Source organism: Phyllobates terribilis, unplaced genomic scaffold (assembly GCF_046119375.1).
Source record: "Phyllobates terribilis strain yellow unplaced genomic scaffold, ASM4611937v1 Scaffold_13__5_contigs__length_258822181, whole genome shotgun sequence".
Taxonomy (NCBI): domain Eukaryota; kingdom Metazoa; phylum Chordata; class Amphibia; order Anura; family Dendrobatidae; genus Phyllobates; species Phyllobates terribilis.
In genome coordinates this window covers 123121750-123143184 of record NW_027362773.1, presented here as the reverse complement: position 1 = coordinate 123143184, position 21435 = coordinate 123121750, and the positions used below count along the sequence as shown (strand labels likewise).

Here is a 21435-nt window from a genome sequence, read left to right as displayed (position 1 = left end):
GCAAAACAGACCATTCTTGCAATGGAAGATCCAGCAGTCGGACCAGGTTTTCCAATGTGAGAATGGCCTCGTGTTTCACACACGTGTGCACCTTTCTGTTCATGCAGAGACGAGGGATAAAGAAGCTGTCATTCATTATGTAATGAAGCGATTTGATTTTCCAATGTACTTTGTGAAGGAGTTCCTCAGTTCTGAAAATCCCTGCTTGCTGATCTTCAGAAGGAATCCATTGGATAAAAATCCTTCGAGACACAACTATACAAACATGTAGCCAGAACAGATTGTTATCCAATGGCAGCTAGTGGAGATTTAGACAACTATGAAAGGATAATTGTAAAATGGAAACTTTTGATTATACAATGAATAACATTTTGTTTTCTGACACCATAATACGCCTTTTATTATGCATACATTAGGGCAAGTAAATTGCAAATATACAAATCCTTTTCCACATACCGCCCCACAGCACCAGTGACTGTTAATACCATGCCAGTCAGTGAGGATTCATCCATTCAGACATCCATACGAATTGGTCCAAGATTGCACCACAATGCACGGACTGGCCGCAGGTCTTCCCACCCGATCGTGACGGCTTCATAGAAGTATATGAAGCCGTCACACTCGGGTCTGGAGACCCGCCGGCCAGTCCGTGCATTAGCGGTCCAATCTCAGACCGATTTGTACAGTCGTCTAAATGTGCCCTAATGTTGTGATACATGTGCACGGCACCAGGGATGCCAGTCACACCCATGCCCTGATGCCTAGAGTGCCCAAAAAGTTTCTTATGAGAAAATACTAAAGACCTGTGATGATTGGGGGCCCTGTTGGAGACTTTGCATTGGGGTTCATGAGCTTCGAGTTACTCCACTGCACAACACATTGGGTGCAAAGTAGACCTTGTAAAGTAGTTTGAGCCAACAGTGTAGATGAAATATAAATCTGTGTAAAGGTCTCATAGAATGTATCTTGATTTTGTCTCCTTTTAAGGAAATTTTAATGACCCAGGACTTCTCAAAGTTCCAGTCCATAAAGCCAAAGTTGCTGGACGCAGTCGATGACATGCTCGCTAACGACATTGCGAAGCTTATGGTCCTGGTCAGACAGGAAGAATCCCAAATGACAAATCAAATAGTCAAAGGTGGAGCATTTGAAGGAACCATGAATGGTCCATTTGGCCATGGATATGGGGAGGGAGCCGGAGAGGGTATTGATGACGTAGAATGGGTAGTAGGTAAAGATAAACCAACCTACGATGAGATATTTTACACACTTTCTCCTGTCAATGGAAAAATCACAGGTGCCAGTGCCAAAAAGGAGATGGTGAAGTCCAAGCTGCCCAACACAGTTTTGGGCAAAATCTGGAAGTTAGCAGATGTGGACCGAGACGGCTTTCTGGATGATGAAGAATTTGCTTTAGCCAATCACTTAATAAAAGTGAAGTTAGAAGGGCACGAGCTGCCGGCAGATCTTCCGTCTCACCTAATCCCACCTTCAAAACGGCGAGGAGAGTGACCCCAGCTTCTGTGCATCTTCAGCGTCTTCCATGGTTTTTTTCCTTGCCTTAAATGCCTCATCAGAAAACTACAGCAGTAAATAAAACGAGACTGATTTACTGATGGAGCCAGGGTGATGTGTCCGAGCGAATATTAGCAGGACTGGGGGGGGGGGGGGGGGGACACTGTCATCTTATATAAAGCTATTCTGTCCTGTGGGTCCCGGCACCATTTATGTAAAGGGAGACTCGTCCTATCACACGGTGGCCATCACTAATAATCCTCCTATCTTATTTTTCACTTTATTTTATTACCTTGCAAAACCGTGAAGCTGCTAAGATTTGTTAACATTTCCTCGCACCCCAGTGTTATTTTTTCCAGCTCGAATAACTGTCCTAAAGGATGAACATGATGGTTGTTAGTTTGACCTGATGCTAATCTACACTCCAGCCTTCTTCAGTATTAAATATTGAGTTTTGCATTCTTTTTTTTTTTGCTTATTGCCTTTTATCATAAGCTGAAATTACATCTGAAGTGTTATTTAAGGGGTATCCTCATTTCAGTTAGAAATGACATATTCACAGGATCTTCCGTAGATAGATGCAGGTTCCACAGCTATCTCGAGACTGGTGGTCCCCGACCCTGTCTTGAGGCTGTGCATGTGCAGATCACTTCTATGGGAAATCGCTGCCACCTTTCACTGTGGGATCATTACTGGTACTGAAGGATCCCCATTCTAGACAGATGTTGTATCTGTCAAACCGATACGGACTGTTCTGTAGGCCATAACTATCTACGAAAGGATCCTTTAGTGGACAAGAAAGTCTTTACTAGCTCGTTCTACTTATTGTTGGAGTGAGGACATTTTGTGGCCAAACAGCCAAAGCTGCAGCTTCTTCCCATCTTGTGGATGGCGATCAAGATCCTTGCCTCGTCCCCAGGATGGCACTGCCCAAGCACAGAACAGGATAGGTGGTCACGAGAATGCTGGACTGGAGTGGACTACTCAAGGTTTCATTCATTTCATGCCATTGTCGTTTTTCATGGACATTGATTGCCGTCGTTACCATTTTATTTCATGTTTTGTGAAAACATGCACATACTTAACATATATAATGCAGAACACCAACCTGTGCCTTTCCTTCTGTGATTTCTGTTATATAAAATATAAAAGTTTTTATCCAAGCTTCTATAGACTTGACCTACTTGTGTCCCGATGCTCTGAGAATATACTGGATGTGCACCAGCAACATGCTTGACTTGTATCTTTCTTTTAACTGAGCGCAAGATCATTCTCTTTTCTGTAATGGCTATTAAATGAACAGACATGTGTAAATTATTATGCCCGGTCATCAGTATTAGGGTGGGTTTATGGGTTCTAGCCCCCCTCCCCCGGTATGCTGCTGTTCAGTTATCGCCCTAAATGGAATAAGAAAGTTGGCTTCTAAATTCACATAGGTTTATATTCTATGCCATGCTGTCAGGGTGTATGGATGTCGTGCGTGCGTGGTAATAAATACCACGGCCCTCACCATTACATAAGGTTGGTATCTGCTTTGTTTCCGCCATGTCTGCGTATACAGACTACCTCTAGTCCATCTATGGAACGTGCGAGAAGAAAGCTGGTATTCTCAGCCATAAATCACACCTGTTACCCAATGATTTTCTTTTTTTTTAATGCACATAAGGTCCATCCTTTATGTTGATTCATTTCCTAAGTAGCTTAAATTTTTTTTCTTGTATTTTTTAAAAATATTTATAGCAGCCAAAAATAATATAATATAATGATTGGCCCCGTCATGAAGCTTGGTGATTGGTTTGAACCAGACAGTCTCGGAATTTAATAAATATATAAATATATATATATAAAATTCCGAGACTGTCTGGTTCAAACCAAGCTTCATGACGGGGCCAATCATTTAATTACACCTTCTCATCTGCTTGGTTTCCATCTTACTGTACCCTTCCCCGACTCTATGAAGCCAAAACTGTCAATCAAAGAAGAAAGGGGTAGAGATTGAAAGAAAACAAGCAGGTGGAAATGTGTATTAAATTGATTGGCCCCGCCGTGAAGCACCGAGCGGCAGGACTTCGTTCGAATAATTATTCTGTGCTGACAGAGTCCCTTTAATGGATGTAGTTGAACCCAGAAATATTTATTTTTATTTGGGTATTTTTGATTGTTTTATAGCTGTAATAACTATGGTATATCCTTTGTGAGCAATCTACTAAAAGGAAGCAAATTTAAATGTTCTGACTGCAGCAGACCAAAGATATCATGAATATTTAAGAATTGTTCAGCTCCATGTAGAGCAAAATAAAAACAGTGCCCTCTTCTAAATCATGCCATGTTTCTGGCACATTTTCTTTAATAAATGCCCTAACAACCTTGTACAAATCCCTGAGCTCTCCTGATTCTGCCGCTCTTTTTCGTTTTGCTCTGCGTCGCTCCATTGCAGATATATTCACATTTGTTGCTTTTGGAGTGCAGTATGTGAAATCTCCGCTTTCAGTCGCTTTCTTCAGTTTTCCCTGGGGACGTGCACTTTCATCCCTCCCAGGCTTTTCCAATCGCAGCTGATTTATCAGTTTTCTGAGGTGTGATTTGGCAGCATATGGGAGGGTTACATGAAAGCGCACACCCTCAGAGAAAACTGTAGAAATGCTCAGTTGAACTGCAAACAGAAATTTCACAGAGTGCTCTCCAGAATAAACAAATGTGAATATCTCTGCAATGGAGCGACGCAGCGCAAAACAGAAAATGGCAGCAGAATCAGGGGAGCTTAGGGATTATTTTTACAAGATATTTTAATTGTTTTGAGCAAGTGACCATGGGCAATCTAATGGTTTTAATTGTTAGACCTATTCCTATGTAAATCAAAACACAGTTTTAATTATTTCATGGCAAGTGAGTTTTCCTGTTGATATAGTTGAACTATTTTCACTCACCCTTAAACGTTACTAAAATATTACTGCCTTAAATTACCAGTGCTTTCAGTCCAGAATAATCCCGGTGCTTTTTGAGCACCAATGTTGCAAGCTTAACACCGGACCTTCGGCAGTTCATTTTGGTCATTGTGGTGTCCATGTACAACATCCTGACCCAATAATAACTTATGGGCAATTGTACAGCAGCCATTTTTCTACAAGACCACTATGTGGTGGGACACACAGAGCCGATCTGTATTTTGTTGACACAAGGGGCATGTTTTTATTTTGTGTTTTTTTTTTTTTTGTTTCCTTTTAATCTCTGAACACAACCTTGAAGAGTATCTAAACATTTAGGGCATGTGCACATGTTCTGCAGCAGAAAATTCTAAAGTTTTGACACTAGTTTTTGCCATAATTTTGTGTGTTCAGGATGTCCTCCCCCCATTGATTTAAATGGGTAAAAACACAAGGAATTTACATATTGCAGATATGAAACTGCTTCAACTATTTAATGAAAAATAAGCAACATGTGCATGAGTGAGTTTGTTTTTATTCCTTTCATATTTCAGTGCCTTAATAATTACAAGTAGATTGATGGGGGTCTGAGTCCTAAAATCCTCTGTAAGACATTGTTATTACGGTAATGTGTTTTTCAGCTGTCTCATTATCATCACAGGCAGGATTAGGATCATAACACTTCTTTACACAGTTGAAAAACAGTATCCCTCATTCACAATACGAGATATCATAGCTTCCCCTCCCTTCACAATTATCTTTGCACCTTCTCATTAGATGCTTCAGTATAAAAGATGGGGTGTGCCAGTTTATTGCTGCTAATGTACATGTGCATTTCCTGAAACAAAAGGACGCCTCAGTCTAGAATAGCTCCACGGCCAGGGTGAAAATTGCAAGTTTCCTATCTTTTTTTTCATTCTGCTTGTGATATGAATAAATACATGGAACCTAAGAATTTGATCAATACAGCAGGTCATTTTCTGATACTTTACTGTCCATTTAAAGATGAGGCAGACGTCTACACTTCTGTGGGTGTCACCATCTTAGGCTATTTTCCCAGGCAGTGAAAATGCAGCACATTTCCCACACTTTTTTACAGTGCCAGTGTCATAGTGCATGCGACTTTAAGAAATCAAAAATACAATAAAAAAAAAATCCACAGAATAAATTGATAAGAGCTGCAGGTTTGAGAGCCGCAGTAAGTTAATTCATGCGGCAGAATATAGGTGCACATGATATCCTTTGACATATTGTCTTTACTGTAATTCCCAATTTATTGATTGATGGTGATCTAACCTTTGCAACTCTCAGTAGCCCCATGAACATGTGCTCTGGGGACTCGTCTTCAATGGTGCTCAAGGTCGAACTCTGCTCCAGTCATTGTCTATAGGACTGCTAGACATGGCAGAGCATTGAGCTTTCTCTGGCAGTCCCATAGACAATGAATGGAGCGGAGCCCGAGGATGCATACCTCCGATCCCTCAGGACCAAGGGTGATCATCAAGGGATAAATTGTTATTTTTGGAATAACCCTTAAACTGCTGGCTGCTTTGAAATTGCATGTCACTTGTCAGGTTTGGCATGATTTATACAGTCCGTGATACTGTTTCTTACCAGGATTCCAAGAAAATTGGCATCAGAGGAGCCTGGTGGCCTTTAACCGTTTCCATTTATAACATTATTATTATTTGTTTTTAGAGCAATATTATCACACCGCAATACTAGCCCTCTGCAGGTGCCCCGATCTTTGTTGACAGGCTCTAGTGGTGAGATAATGACTTCTGCGCACATGACCGCTGCAGCCAATCATTGAGATAAGCAGATTGTGCCTTCTACCTCGGCATCGCTGCAGAGCTCATATGTGCCGTAGTTTTGAAGTCCCAGACGGGCGCATTGGTGGAGGTACGAATCTGGACCAGCAAAGTATCATTGTATTTGTTATTTTCTACCGGTGCAACAGTAAGGCCAAATATGAGTCCAGTGGGCGGTCCTACTAGTGATTGACAGTTATCTCCACATGCAGTGATACAGGGAAGACTGTCAAATCACTGAATAGGACCGCCCACTGGACTCTTGTGTATAAAAACACCAGGGATTTCAATGAATAAAATAAAAGTTTTACAGAAACTTTTCCCACAAAAATGTCTATCAATCTGATCAGCTCCTGTTGTAAGATCCCGCACTGCAGATCTGGTAACTGTAACTGTCCAATTCATCTGTAACCAACCTCATTCAGATGGAACTAATTTTTAGGTAACGTTCACATGTTGCATATTCGGTGCAGAAAATCCGCATCCTAATCCAGGACCAGCTAAATTGATGACATTTCAACAAATCTCACCTGCACATGGCGGATACTTTCTGCGCAGACATTGACCTGTGATGCTGATTTTTATATCCGCAGCATGTCCATTCTCTGTGGGTTTCCCTATTTGGGCTGAGTTCATAACTGCCAACTTAATATTCATTTCAAAACTGAAACTTTCTGTATGTAAAATCTGTGCATGTTTTCTGCGCTTATTTACAAATGTTTCTGTGTGATTTTTTTTTGGTTGTAGGCAGCATTTATCCTGTGGGTTAGGGTATGGAAATGAATGGGAAAATCAGCATTAAAAAGATGCATTTCCGCAACAAAAATTGACATTTGGTAGGGGTTAAAAAAAGAAAACCGCAACAAAAGATGTTTTTTTGCGCTGATTCAAGTTTAAATTTGCATTTAATATGCAACATGTTAACCCAGTTTTGCAATGGAAAGAGTAAAATCTGCATGTACTGCTTTACTGCAGATGAGCTGTAGGAACGCTGCAAAAGAAAAATCCACAACAAATCTGCAATGTGTTAATTCGGCTGCATGTCAACATTTAAAGGTTTTGAGTTTTTTTACTGCAGAAACAGCGTCACTCTAGTTCAGAGATTGATTCTGGTATAGCTGCTCCTCCATACTCAAGTGGATGAGGTACAACTGCAAGGGCATAATGATTGTGGTTCTATAAAAGAAAGGGGCTCATGATGGGGGACATACAGTGGGTACGGAAAGTATTCAGACCCCTTTAAATTTTTCACTCTTTGTTTCATTGCAGCCATTTGGTAAATTCAAAAAAGTTAATTTTTTCTCATTAAAGTACACTCTGCACCCCATCTTGACTGAAAAAAAGAAAAATGTAGAAATTTTTGCAAATTTATTAAAGAAAAACTGAAGTATCACATGGTCATAAGTATTCAGACCCTTTGCTCAGTATTGAGTAGAAGCACTAGTTTGAGCTAGTACAGCCATGAGTCTTCTTGGTACTTTAATGAGAAAAAAAATGAACTTTTTAGAATTTAGCAAATGGCTGCAATGAAACAAAGAGGGAAAAATTTAAAGTGGTCTGAATACTTTCCGTACCCACTGTATATACCAGGAAGAGGCCCAGGATGGGGGACATATATACCAGGAAGGCGCCCAGGCTGGAGGACATATATACCAGGAAGAGGCCCAGGATGGGACACATATATACCAGGAAGAGGCCCAGGATGGGACACATATATACCAGGAAGAGGCCCAGGATGGGAGACATATATACAAGGAAGAGGCCCAGGCTGGGGGACATATATACCAGCAAGAGGCCCAGGCTGGGGGACATATATACCAGCAAGAGGCCCAGGCTGGGGGACATATATACCAGCAAGAGGCCCAGGCTGGGGGACATATATACCAGGAAGAGGCTCAGGCTGAGAGACATATATACCAGGAAGGGGCTCAGGCTGGAGGACATCTATACCAGGAAGGGCCTCAGGCTGGAGGACATCTATACCAGGAAGGGGCCCAGGCTGGGGGACATCTATACCAGGAAGAGGCTCAGGCTGGGGGACATATATACTAGGATGAGGCCCAGGCTGGGGGACATATATACCAGAAAGGAGCCCAGGATGGGACATCTATACCAGGAAGAGGCTCAGGCTGGGGGACATATATACCAGGAAGAGGCTCAGGCTGAGGGACATATATACCAGAAAGGAGCCCAGGATGGGACATCTATACCAGGAAGAGGCCCAGGCTGGGGGACATATATACCAGGAAGAGGCCCAGGCTGGGGGACATATATACCAGGAAGAGGCCCAGGCTGGGGGACATATATACCAGAAAGGAGCCCAGGATGGGACATCTATACCAGGAAGAGGCCCAGGATGGGACATCTATACCAGGAAGAGGCCCAGGCTGGGGGACATATATACCAGGAAGAGGCTCAGGCTGGGGGACATATATACCAGGATGAGGCCCAGGCCGGAGGACATATTTACCAGGAAGAGGCCCAGGATCGGGGACATTACAACATAATTAAGGATGGGGGGGTGGGGAGGCAAGGCAAACACGTCTTTATAGGGTTTAGAACACTACAAGGGCCCATATATCTGAGCAACATGCATGGGGTGTCAGGTCCAAATTCTGAACAGGGGCCCATCAGACTAGTTACACCACTGATTAGCTGTAATACCAGATACTGCCCACAGACAAGAGTGGCGCTGTTTTAGGAAAACTTTTTTTTTCTAATATCAACACGATCTCACAAAGTAACTGGCATAAAAAGTGTTAACGTGAGATTATTTGTGTCTAGAGGTGTCTGTATTTGTCCCATTTGTCTGGCTGTAGACAGCATTTGTATCGGTGCATTCCTTCTCAAGGCAGCAGACATTGTACACTGCAGAGCGTTGTGCTGCTTTCTGGGAAACTGGGCCGCGCAAGCGCAGCTCACAGACTGGCAGGGCGCTCCGCTTGCACTGCGCAAGCGCAGACATCAGCTGTTTCCGCGCTTGCGTAATTCTAGTTTTGCTTTACGTTTGAGATTCGGCGAATATGGCCACTAGCTCTGTGATGGAGGAAGAGGAGGGGAAGAGACGGAAGGCTCACGGGATGCTGAAGCTCTACTATGGAATAAACGACGAAGGGAAAAGCAGCGAGAAGTCCCTGGACCCGACTGATATCGATGGCGTGCACTTCGGCCCCGAGCTGTACCTCACCAAGGTGACGTCACCTGAGCTCAGCGGATGTGTGACGTCATCTTATACAGCTGGCCGCTCGTGCATGGCGCCACTTAAAGGGATTGTCCACTTTTGGGGACACTTTTTTTTCATTAAATATGTTTATTTTGGGCTAAAAAATATTCATTTGTAATTGGGTTTTATTAAAAATTCTGGACTGTTTGCCTTCTATAGCCTGTGTCTAATGTCGGCTTCAGAATGAGTTAACTGAGAATTCATCAGTGAGTTCATTCTGATGGTCCATTTGGAGAGTTTCTTACTCTTGTTTTTTTGTTTTTTAGCTTCTCTATCACCACAGACCACGTCCGCAGGTAAACAAATAGCCTATAAAAGCAAACGGTGCAACATTTCAATGAAATCCAATTGCAAAAAGTATTTTAAGTAAAAAAAATGCAGTGATGCCACCTGGGGAATGTTATATCGACGTAACCAGTGAGCAAAAAGGAATATTTTTCCTTTTTGTTAACATGGTACAAGGCCTGTACAAGTGCAGAGTAGCGATTACACCATTCTACACATCCGTAATGTGCAGAGATCATAGAGGTGTCGTCCGACTTTAAAAACAAAATGACAGAAGGCCAAGATGGTGGTAAAATAATGCTTGACCTTCCAGCCCAAGCTACTCTGGTAGAAGAGGGAGTGATGACTTCCTATTTTTCAGTCACCTGACTGCTGAGGCTGGTGATTGGCTGCAGCGGTCAGATGACTGCAATATAATGATGTGCTTCAGATGATGTCCCGTTCCAGGTGAACTAAGAAAGGTACTGTACAGACCAAAAGTTTGGACACACCTTCTCATTTAAGATTTTTCTGTATTTTCATGACTATGAAAATTGTACATTCACACTGAAGGCGTCAAAACTATGAATTAACACATGTGGAATTATATACTTAACAAAAAAGTGTGAAACAACTGAAAATATGTCTTATATTCTAGGTTCTTCAAAGTAGCCACCTTTTGCTTTGATGACTGCTTTGCACATAGTCATGAAAATACAGAAAAATCTTTAAATGAGAAGGTGTGTCCAAACTTTTAGTCTGTACAGTATGTTGTTGCTTTTTGCCTGCCGGAGACCACCAGGGTGGGCCGCACTAGAGCGGTGAGTACAGCTCCTTTTATTATTTTAGAACCATCCTTAAAGGGAATCTATCACCAGGTTTTTGCTTACCCCATCTGAGAGCAGCATAATGTAGGGGCTGAGACCCTGATTCCTGTGATGTGTCACTTACTGGGCTGCTTGCTGTAGTTTTTATACTGTTTTATCAGCTGGAGATTCACTAGAGGACCAGTAAACCTGCTGTCATGTAGTCCTCCATATTCATGAGCTCTGTATAACTCCCACCACTGATTTGCAGCTTTCTGCCTATGCACAGTGTATACAGAGAACAGCCAATCAGTGGTGTGGGCGGGGTTATACACAGCTCAACATTCCGAGCTCTGCTAGATCTGTAGCAGAGAAAACTTATTTTATCAAAACTACAGCAAGCAGCACAGTAAGTGACACATCACTGGAATCAGGGTCTCTGCCCCTAGTAGGTGGTAAAAACCTGGTGACAGATTCCCTTTATTAAGTCTCCTATCTCTTAGGCTGTATTGTTGTAGATACATTTGGCAACATTAAGGGTGCCTGATTCTGGTTCTCGTGCCCTTACACTACATATGTACAATTTTTTTTATGGTATTTTTATCATTTTTATGCAGCTGAGGAAAGAAAAATCCCTGGCGGAGCTGATGGACATCGAGGCTGACATGGTGCGTCAGATACGAGCGTTGGACAGTGACATGCAGACTCTGGTGTATGAGAACTATAACAAGTTCATCTCTGCTACAGGTGGGTCCCCGTAGCAGATATGTGGCCCCTGTTCTGCTGCAGGCTAGATGTATAGACATGTTGGAACTGCACCCAGAAGATAAAGCGCTAACCTGCAGTTTCTAAATCCTCAGACACCATCCGGAAAATGAAAAATGACTTCAAAAAGATGGAAGATGAAATGGATGGATTGGCCACCAACATGGCGGTGATCACAGAGTTTAGTGCCTCTATCAGTAGCACGCTGCAGGAGAGGCATCAGCACATCACAAAGCTCAGCGGTGAGTGGCGGCACTCTTATCAGACGTGTTTCCTATGATCCAGCATTAACACACTACTTAAATCTGGATTTTAGATTCAGATTTTGTACCTCCAGAATATCCTATAAAGGACAAACAGGTCTTCAAGGGGCTTGTTCTGTTGTGTTACAATAGGAAATCGATTCACAGGACCTCCTCAGTAGTCTGTAGCTGCCATAAGAGACCCCTGTAAGCCTCCTTCTACCTGCTGCCATCCTCGGAGCCTCTTCTGATCAATAGGCCAAGGTCTAAATCATGCGTGTGTCATTGCCGAAATGTTGACGTCTCACCAAGCCTAGAAATTAGAAGAAGTACCGAGGATTCCAGCAGGCGGTGGGTGGTTTGCAGGACTCCCTTCTGGTGGCCACAGACTTCTGATCAAGGTCATGCTAATTCATTTCTACTGAAGATGCATTTTATACATTTGGCAAGTGTCTTCTTGAATAGCCTGTGTCGGCCTTGGTTATCAGCAGTGGTCCTCATCTCTTGGCCTTGGTTATCAGCAGTGGTCCTCATCTCTTCGCCTTGGTCATCAGCAGTGGTCCTCATCTCTTGGCCTTGGTCATCAGCAGTGGTCCTCATTTTTTGGCCTTGGTTATCAGCAGTGGTCCTCATTTCTTGGCCTTGGTTATCAGCAGTGGTCCTCATCTCTTGGCCTTGGTTATCAGCAGTGGTCCTCATCTCTTCGCCTTGGTCATCAGCAGTGGTCCTCATCTCTTCGCCTTGGTCATCAGCAGTGGTCCTCATCTCTTGGCCTTGGTCATCAGCAGTGGTCCTCATTTTTTGGCCTTGGTTATCAGCAGTGGTCCTCATTTCTTGGCCTTGGTTATCAGCAGTGGTCCTCATTTCTTGGCCTTGGTTATCAGCAGTGGTCCTCATTTCTTGGCCTTGGTTATCAGCAGTGGTCCTCATCTCTTGGCCTTGGTTATCAGCAGTGGTCCTCATCTCTCGTCCATGGTCTGTGTCTGGTTTTGCAGATCAGCCACATTCAAGTGAACAGGAAACAGAAAATGGACAGGAGATTTTTATAGAACAGTTCTGACCTGTTTTATGGAGGATGCATGTAGCAGTGCTGATGTGGTTATAATAAAAGATGGGGTAACTATGAGTGGAAGATTAAATATAAAAAATCTCCTCTGCTGCCACTTTGTGTACCTTCCAGGTGTCCACACTTTGCTTCGAAAGTTGCAGTTCTTGTTCGAACTTCCAGCTCGTCTGAAAAAATGCATCGAGCTCGGGGCTTATGTCCAGGCGGTGTCCTATCATGCTAAAGCCCGCAGTGTACTCCATCAATACCAGCATATGCCCTCCTTCCATGGGATCCAGACGGACTGCCAGGCCATCATGGCAGGCTTGGCAGAAACGCTTCGCCAAAGGTTCAGGTATGTGCATAAAGTTGAGGTTTCCTAAGCTAGATGCTGTTTTTATATATATATTTTTTTAATTTAATTTCATTATTATTTATTTTACTCGCTTATATAGTGCCATTAATTCCACAGCGCTTTACAGACATGATCATCACTGTCCCCATTGGGGCTCATAATGTAAATTCCCTATCAGTATGTCTTTGGAGTGTGGGAGGAAACCCACGTAAACACGGGGAGACCATACAAACTCCTTGCAGATCAATACTTCTATTCATATTTTATCGTTCTGCACTAAGAATAACGGCAGTCTCATCAAAGCAGAAGGGTAAAAATAAGTTGCAAATGGACCATGTAATTAATAAAGAAGTGAAGGGTTTCTTGCTAATGAACAACTCGAATGACGAAGGAAATAAGTGGATTTTTCCGTGCTGCTGATTTACTGATGAAAAGGATCCACAGGAACTGTATTATTGCAATTTTATTATTGTTGCGTTTGGAAGTTGATACACTTCTCCTTCAGGATATAACCACATGTGTATCCTGGATCTTTTTCATCAGTCCCATCAGCAGCGTGGAAAAATCCACTTATTTCCTTCATCATTCCAATTCTGGTCTGGCGACCGGTGGATCTGCAGCAGTTGACTAACACAAAAATTTTGAGGAATATGAGAATCGCACAACTGCACCAGGTTAGAAAATCCTTTAGCAAAAAAAAATTTTTTATCGGGCAAGACCCTATTGCGCCTGTTTTCTCCCCAGATCCTACTAAATGAACACCTGACATATGGAATATGGGAAGAAACCATTGAATCAATGATCCCTGACTAAAGGCTGAGTTCACCCTGCCCTGTATGTGCACTTACTGGAAAGTATATATCGGGCTTTTCCAAGAATATATTTTACCGCTTCCATAGGCTGCAATCTGCTCGACAGAGGCCAAACGTTTAGTTCTTTTGGCCTTCACCTGACCAGTCTTCTTCTGCATATTTACTTAACTGTATAGGAGATCACAACAGACTGCACTTTCCTACATGGCGTGCCATCACAAAAAAAAAAAATGTTTTTCTTACAGTATAATCTTATTTTTTCAGTGACTTTCTATAGTGGACAGATGCCTAAATATCCATACAGTGGCCACTATGAAGCATATAGGTCCTGGGCGTATGCGCCTGACAGTGGCCACAAAACGCAGTCTACACCCGGCCTTAGTTGCATTTTCTCTCCTCATGTGAAATCAAAGAAATATATGGAGTTAAAGGGAACCTATTTACCCTTTAGATATGGGATTAATCTGAAGGTGAATAGCATTAGAATCTTGTTAGACCGCCTTACTGTAGAAGATGAACTTCCATCCTCCCTGCGGTGCTCTCTTCCAGTCATTGGGGCGACGCTGGGAGCGGCTACAGTCACCGATCACTACATAGTGAGCGCGGCTGTCATTACTCCCCAGCACTTTGATTGACAGCCGGCTATGCAAACATATGAGCAGCTTGTCAATCGCACTGTTTCACAGGCGTCTGGAGGAGGTTTTAGTCTGTTAAAACAGAACTGTCACCAGATTTCACAATACAAGCTGCATACCTCACTAAATGGTCTCCTAAACCTGCTAGGGTTGCTATATTTACTTAGAAAATGATTATCAGAATGGCTGTGTAATCCTGTATGAAAATTGACCTGATTGACAGCTCCTCAGTGTCTCTCCTCCCTGCTGAGAGCTCACATTGCTCACTACAAGCTGCAGCTGTCAGTCAGGCTGAATACACTTGGACTCTTGAGTTCTCACTTTTTCAGCTGTATTCTCCTTGATATATGAATTATACAGCCTATCTAACATTGGTTTGCAGAGTAAATACACCAGTGTCATTAGGTTTAAGAGATCTGTTTAATAATGTGTGGAGCTTTGATTGTGAAATCTTGTGACAGATCCACCTGTGAAGTGTAGAACCACTTATGTGGTTGGATCATCTTAATACCTGTAGATGCTACAATACTTGGTTTAATGGTATAGTATGTGATTGGTCACCCAGCTTTTTGTTTTCTATTCTGTAGGGATCCCTCATCTTCCCCCCAGGACCTTTCTGAATGTGTGGAGCTCCTCTTGAGCTTGGAGGAACCAGCTCATCTCCTGTGTGATGAATTTCTTGCCCACGGCCGTGGACGGCTCACCTCCCACCTCTCGGAGTTACAGGAGGCTAGTGATATCCTGGAGTTCGTTGACCGGGGCTGTGGTGGATTTATAAGTGACGCCTGTCTCTTGGCAGCCTCTTACCAAAGCCTTTTCTGCAAAGAGCCAGGAGGCACCGCTCAAATGGCTGAGGAAAAGCTGACCCGCTTCTTAGATGAACTGAGTGAGGGTTACTTTGAATTGGTGGAGAAACGTCTGCGAGAAGAGAAGAATCCTGGGGACAACTCTCTACTAGTAAGAGCTTTGGACCGGTTCCACAGACGCCTGCAGGCGCCGTCTAAGTTAGTCCCAGGGTGCAGCTTTAATAGAAGGGGCACTGAGATTGTAGTAAGGGCAGCCCAGGAGCGCTTATCTCAATACCTGCAGGCCTTGAAAGACTTCTTCCAGGTTTGCATCACTGATGTTAGACAAGCCCTTGCCGCTCCAAGGATTCCCGGGAAAGAGGCGCCAGCACTGGGTGATTTATTGTCCGTGCTTTCCGGATCCGTTCTAAACCAAATTAAATCTGTTTTGGCTTCTGTACATCTCTTCACAGCTAAAGATGTGGCTTTCTCTGACAAGCAATACTTCAAGGTGAGCAGAAGATGTATCATAGGGGTTGAGGGTTGTCCTATTTCTCACCTCTTATTCTAATAGACCTACCATTTCTATTTTCCTCCCAGGGTGAGTTCTGCAGTCAGGGCGTCCGAGAAGGATTGATCGTAGCTTTTATCAAGTCCGTGTGCCAGACAGCTCGACAGTTCTGTGATTCCCCGGGAGAGAAAGGAGCCAATACCCCTCCACTGCTGCTGCTGCTTCTCTCCCGCCTCTGCCTGGACTATGAGACATCAACCATCAGCTACATACTGACTCTGACAGATGAGCAGTTTCTGGGACAGGTAAAAAAAAAATACGAATAGACTCTGAATTTTCTCAGCTCTTGTGAAAAAGCCTCAATTTTTCCGTTTTCCTTTTTAAGTAGACGTCAACTTTTGTTCCTTTTCTCGTGTGTTTAGGACCGCTCTCCGGTAACCCCCGTCAGCACTCTCTGCTCCTTGGCTCGATCTACTGCCCAGACCCTCCTCAATCAGTATGTAAAGTCTCAAGGGCTGGTCATTTCTCAGATGTTACGCAAGAGTGTCGAGACCAGGGACTGGGTGACCACCATTGAACCCCGAAATGTCCGAGCCGTCATGAAGCGAGTGGTGGAGGATATCACCGGCGTCGATGTGCAGGTGAGTTTAGCAGTTTGTTACTTTGCTAGTTGACTTTCTTGCAGATTTTTTTTGCCTGTGTCTGAACCAATCTTATCTTTCTCCTTACCCGAATGCCATATTCTCCCAAATCTCTGCTGCCAGGGCTCTTCTTATGTAATCCACTCACTTTGCAAAAAGCAAAATATATGGCAAGTTATGGTTCAGGATGATGGGCGCTGGGCACGCCTGGTTATTGTAGCAGTCCATATGATATACAGTGGGTACAGAAAGTATTCAGACCCCTTTAAATGTTTCACTCTTTGTTTCATTGCAGCCATTTGGTAAATTCTAAAAAGTTCATTTTTTTCTCATTAAAGTACACTCTGCACCCCATCTTGACTGAAAAAAAACACTGAAATGTAGAAATTTTTGCAAATTTATTAAAAAAGAAAAACTGAAATATCACATGGTCATAAGTATTCAGACCCTTTGCTCAGTACTGAGTAGAAGCCTCCTTTTGAGCTAGTACAGCCATGAGTCTTCTTGGGAATGATGCAACAAGTTTTTCACACCTGGGTTTGGGGATCCTCTGCCATTCTTCCTTGCAGATCCTCTTCAGTTCCGTCAGGTTGGATGGTGAACGTTGGTGGACAGCCATTTTCAGGTCTCTCCAGAGATGCTCAATTGGGTTTAGGTCAGGGCTCTGGCTGGGCCAGTCAAGAATGGTCACAGAGTTGTTCTGAAGCTACTCTTTTATTATTTTAGCTCTGTGCTTAGGGTCATTGTCTTGTTGGAAGGTGAACCTTCGGCCAAGTCTGATGTCCAGAGCACTCTGGAAGAGGTTTTCATCCAGGAGATCTCTGTACTTGGCCGCATTCATGTTTCCTTCAATTGCAACCAGTCGTCCTGTTCCTGCAGCTGAAAAACACCCCCATAGCATGATGCTGCCACCATGTTTCACTGTTGGGATTGTATTGGGCAGGTGATGAGCAGTGCCTGGTTTTCTCCACACATACCGCTTAAAATTATCACCAAAAAGTTCCATCTTTGTCTCATCAGACCAGAGAATCTTATTTCTCATAGTCTGGGAGTCCTTCATGTGTTTTTGAGCAAACTCTATGCGGGCTTTCATATGTCTTGCACTGAGGAGAGGCTTCCGTCAGGCCACTCTGCCACAAAGGCCTGACTGGTGGAGGGCTGCAGTGATAGTTGACTTTGTGGAACTTTCTCCCATCTGCCTACTGCATCTCTGGAGCTCAGCCACAGTGATCTTGGGGTTCTTCTTTACCTCTTTGACCAAGGCTCTTCTCCCACGACTGCTCCATTTGCCTGGATGGCCAGGTCTAGGAAGACATCTGGTGGTCCCAAACTTCTTCCATTTAAGGATTATGGAGGCCACTGTGCTTTTAGGAACCTTGAGTAATGCAGAAATTATTTTGTAACCTTGGCCAGATCTGTGCCTTGCCACAATTCTGTCTCTGAGCTCCTTGGGCAGTTCCTTTGAGCTCATGATTCTCATTTGTTCTGACATGCACTGTGAGCTGTGAGGTCTTATATAGACCGGTGTGTGCCTTTCCAAATCAAGTCCTATCAGTTTAATTAAACATAGCTGGACTCCAATGAAGGAGTAGAACCATCTCAAGGAGGATCACAAGGAAATGGACAGCACGTGACTTAAATACGAGTGTCTGAGCAAAGGGTCTGAATACTTATGACCATGTGATATTTCAGTTTTTCTTTTTTAATACATTTGCAAAAATTTCTACATTTCTGTTATTTTTCAGTCAAGATAGGGTGCAGAGTGTACTTTATTGAGAAAAAAATGAACTTTTTAGAATTAACCAAATGGCTGCAATGAAAGAGAGTGAAAAATTTGAAGGGGTCTGAATACTTTCTGTACCCACTGTAATTTGCTCACCGGATCAGACGGAGGAAGGTTCCTTCAGCTCATTCCCAACACAGGTCGCAACGCCACGCCACCTGTGCCTAGGTCTGTGGTGTAGGTTCCTGCACAGTGGGAGGACAGGAGTGTCGCTGCGCCCTCTCCATTGACACCACGTGATGGCAATCCTTCTTTTTATAGGAACACCTTTTTCAGCCACAGCATGACTGCTACGTGTGAATGCAGTCTTATAGTACTCCAGAATGTACCAGCCATTTATCTGTTTATTTTTCTCAGGTGGGGCTCTTATATGAGGAAGGGGTCCGGAAAGCTCACAGCAGCGATTCCAGTAAGCGCACCTTCTCTGTGTATAGCAGCTCTCGTCTGCAGGGGCGATACGCTCAGAGCTACACTCCAAGGTAAATATGTCGCAGATACAAATCCATTACAGATTATGACACATGGCTTACATTTGGGTCCGCACTTCTACAAGTAGACGATTAATGCTCTTTCTTTTCTACTACAAGCGCTCCTCTCGATACGAACCTTCTCAGCAACATCCAGAAGTTGTTCTCCGAGAGAATCGATATCTTCAGTACCGTCCAGTTTAACAAGGTAAAATTATTCTATTGCTTTTGAATCTGGTTTACCAATACCGAAATATTAAAGGGGTTTACCAAGACCTTTTAGGATAGACCTTCAGAATATGATTGGTGGGGATGCTACTCCAGCAGAACTTATTCTTAAAGGGCTATTCTCATATTAAAGGGGTTCTCCACCACTATTTAAAATATGCCAAAGCGGTTTTATGATGAAAAGCAGCTTCTTTGTAATTACCTCCCTCTGCCTTTTCGGCCTGTGAGTGGCGCTATCACTGGCCGCCCACAGGCATCACGTGACCCCCAGCTGCAGCAGGCTCTGACATCCGCTGGCTGCAGCCCGGACTTGTCGTGACGTCGAGGGTCCCTCTTCTGCGTTCCACGGTGGATGCCAGGTTGTGAGCGGGGTTATTCCCCTACGTCATACCCACTGCGCGCTCTGCCTCTCCCCATTCATCGGGAAAGCGCGGTGGATGCCGGGTGTGACGCGGTGAGGTAACCCCGCCCACAACCCAGCAGCCACCGCGGGGACCCCAGCGCTGAGTCACGCCTCAATGGACGGGACATCAGCGGGGGGGGGGGGGGTCACGTGCTGCCAGTGATAGCGCCGCTCACAGGCAGAAAAAGCAGAGGGGGGTAATTATAAAGAAGTTGCTTTTCATCATAAAAACACTTTGGCATATTTTAAATAGTAGTGGACAACCCCTTTAAATGGTTAAAATTGTAAAAACAAGGGACTTTACAATTTACTTGATGGGCAGCACGGTAGCTTAGTGGTTAGCACGTCAGCCTTGCACCTCCCACCAAGGACGACATCTACAACGAGTTTGTATGTTCTCCCCGTGTTTGTGTGGGTTTCCTCTGGGTTCTCCGGTTTCCTCCCGCACTCCAAAGACATACTGATAGGAAATCTACATTGTGATCCCCAGTGGGGACAGTGATGATGATGTCTGTAAAGCGCTGCGGAATAGGATGGTGCTATATAAGTGAGTAAAATAAATATTATTAAAAACCCTTTCAGTTCTCAAGAGCGCAAAGATTTTTAATTTTATTGTTTACTGCTCATTGCCTATATTGCAAGCCAACACTGCAACTACTCAGTGGTGGCCGGCCTCCGAGGCATGGAGTTCAGCGCTTATAAGCTCTTTACTATGGAGCTTGTAAGTGCTGCTCTGAAGTTGGCTTAAATCGCTGAATCTGACCAGCTTCAATGCCCCTGCGCTCTTCCGATGCTGCAGAAGGAAGCCGCCTCATATAGCAGCATCGGAAAGCGCACGGCTCTGGTCAGCGAAGCCACTGGATCAAACTGTCAATCATTCAAGAGAAGCCTCCACCAACATCAATCAAAAGGCAAAGGAGCGATGCACTCCTGATGTTTGATAATAATTGTGGGACTCTGCAAACGTTGCAAGCCAAATGACCTCTGTATAGTCCTTAGTTAGACCCCCCCCACCCCAAATATTTATTCATCCCCTCTATTAGAAGTTACTGCTGATTGCTCCATAGATTATTTACTTATCCAGCTCTTGCTTTATGCAATAATATACATTAATAATAATATTATAATCTGTATCCAAGGCTGCTATATATATGTCCCAGCTTGTAGTATTGTGTTAGTCATTTTTTGACTTTTTACCCTAGATTCTTCTAGTACATTTGCATTTATTGGATCTACATGTATACTACTGTTAAGGTTTCATCAAAGTCATGTTTTGATAATTTCTTTTGTTATTAATTTACACTTGGGAACATCACATGTTATTTCCTTTATTGGATTAGTCCATTGTCATCTTTCCAGGCTTTTCACATTATTATATCATCATTTTTTGGGTTACTAAATGTCCACATTGGAGGAAGAGAGTTTTTGTTTTCCTTACATGGATACACCCATGGTTCTATACAAGGCTTTTTGAATGTTTTTATCATGTATGTCTTTATCTGTTTTGTGAATTAACGAAATATTGTGATCCTGACTACCGTGCACACTTCTTCCATCTGCTCCCTCTATACCAGATTTATTCTTAAGATGTTCATATTTAATTTTATTAGATTTTTCTATTTCCCTTTTTTTCGTTGTCGTTGTTTTCTCCTTAACACTTAGATCTGTTTCTCGCATTTCAGGTGTCTATTCTTACAGGAATTATAAAGATCAGCCTTAAGACGTTCCTGGAGTGCGTCCGCCTGAGGACATTTGGCCGCTTCGGTCTCCAGCAGATCCAGGTGGATTGTCACTACCTGCAGCTCTACCTGTGGCGCTTTGTCAGTGACGAGAATCTCGTCCATTGCCTTTTGGATGAGGTTGTAGGCAGCGCCGCTCACCGATGCTTGGATCCGGCGCCCATGGAGCAGAGCGTGATAGAGGTGATTTGTGAGAGGGGCTGAACACCGGACACATCCAGATCTGTATATAACAAGAATGCAATAATAAACTTGTAAAATGAATAATAACTCAACCTGTGGAATAGTGCAAAAGCAGGTAGAGCACCCGCTGAGGAGCACCGCTTGTATATATCTGAAACGCGCATCTGTGGGATCTACGTGTACATTGCAAATAAAGTGAATGCTAGAAGAAGGCAGAATATTGCATAAAAATTTGCTACAATATTAAAGGCCGAATACTAAATAAATGTCACAATAAATGCATAATGCCGAATTATAA

The 21435-nt window shown here is 43.4% G+C and overlaps 2 protein-coding genes across 2 annotated transcripts in view; both read left to right on the top strand.

Moving 5' to 3' along the window:
• EHD1 (EH domain containing 1) overlaps positions 1-2678 on the top strand; it is a 35588-nt gene extending 32910 nt beyond the window's left edge. The window contains exon 5 of the mRNA XM_073658584.1: positions 988-2678. Coding sequence (XP_073514685.1) covers positions 988-1512 — 525 coding nt within the window. The 3' untranslated portion in view covers positions 1513-2678. The remainder of the gene's footprint in view (positions 1-987) is intronic.
• A 6521-nt stretch (positions 2679-9199) lies between these two features.
• On the top strand, positions 9200-21435 carry VPS51 (VPS51 subunit of GARP complex). Its single transcript, XM_073658582.1, has 10 exons — positions 9200-9441; positions 11161-11290; positions 11404-11550; positions 12731-12950; positions 14985-15693; positions 15783-15998; positions 16116-16334; positions 18475-18596; positions 18705-18792; positions 20898-21435. The coding sequence occupies exons 1-10, from the start codon at positions 9274-9276 to the stop codon at positions 21156-21158; spliced, it is 2280 nt and encodes a 759-aa protein (XP_073514683.1). The 5' UTR covers positions 9200-9273; the 3' UTR covers positions 21159-21435.

Coding starts and splice junctions, on each gene's coding strand:
- VPS51 (XM_073658582.1), top strand. CDS start 9,274: ATGGCCACTAGCTCTGTGATGGAGGAAGAGGAGGGGAAGAGACGGAAG. Junction 12,951..14,984: donor ACGCTTCGCCAAAGGTTCAG/GTATGTGCATAA, acceptor TCTATTCTGTAG/GGATCCCTCATCTTCCCCCC. Junction 18,597..18,704: donor GCTCAGAGCTACACTCCAAG/GTAAATATGTCG, acceptor TTCTACTACAAG/CGCTCCTCTCGATACGAACC.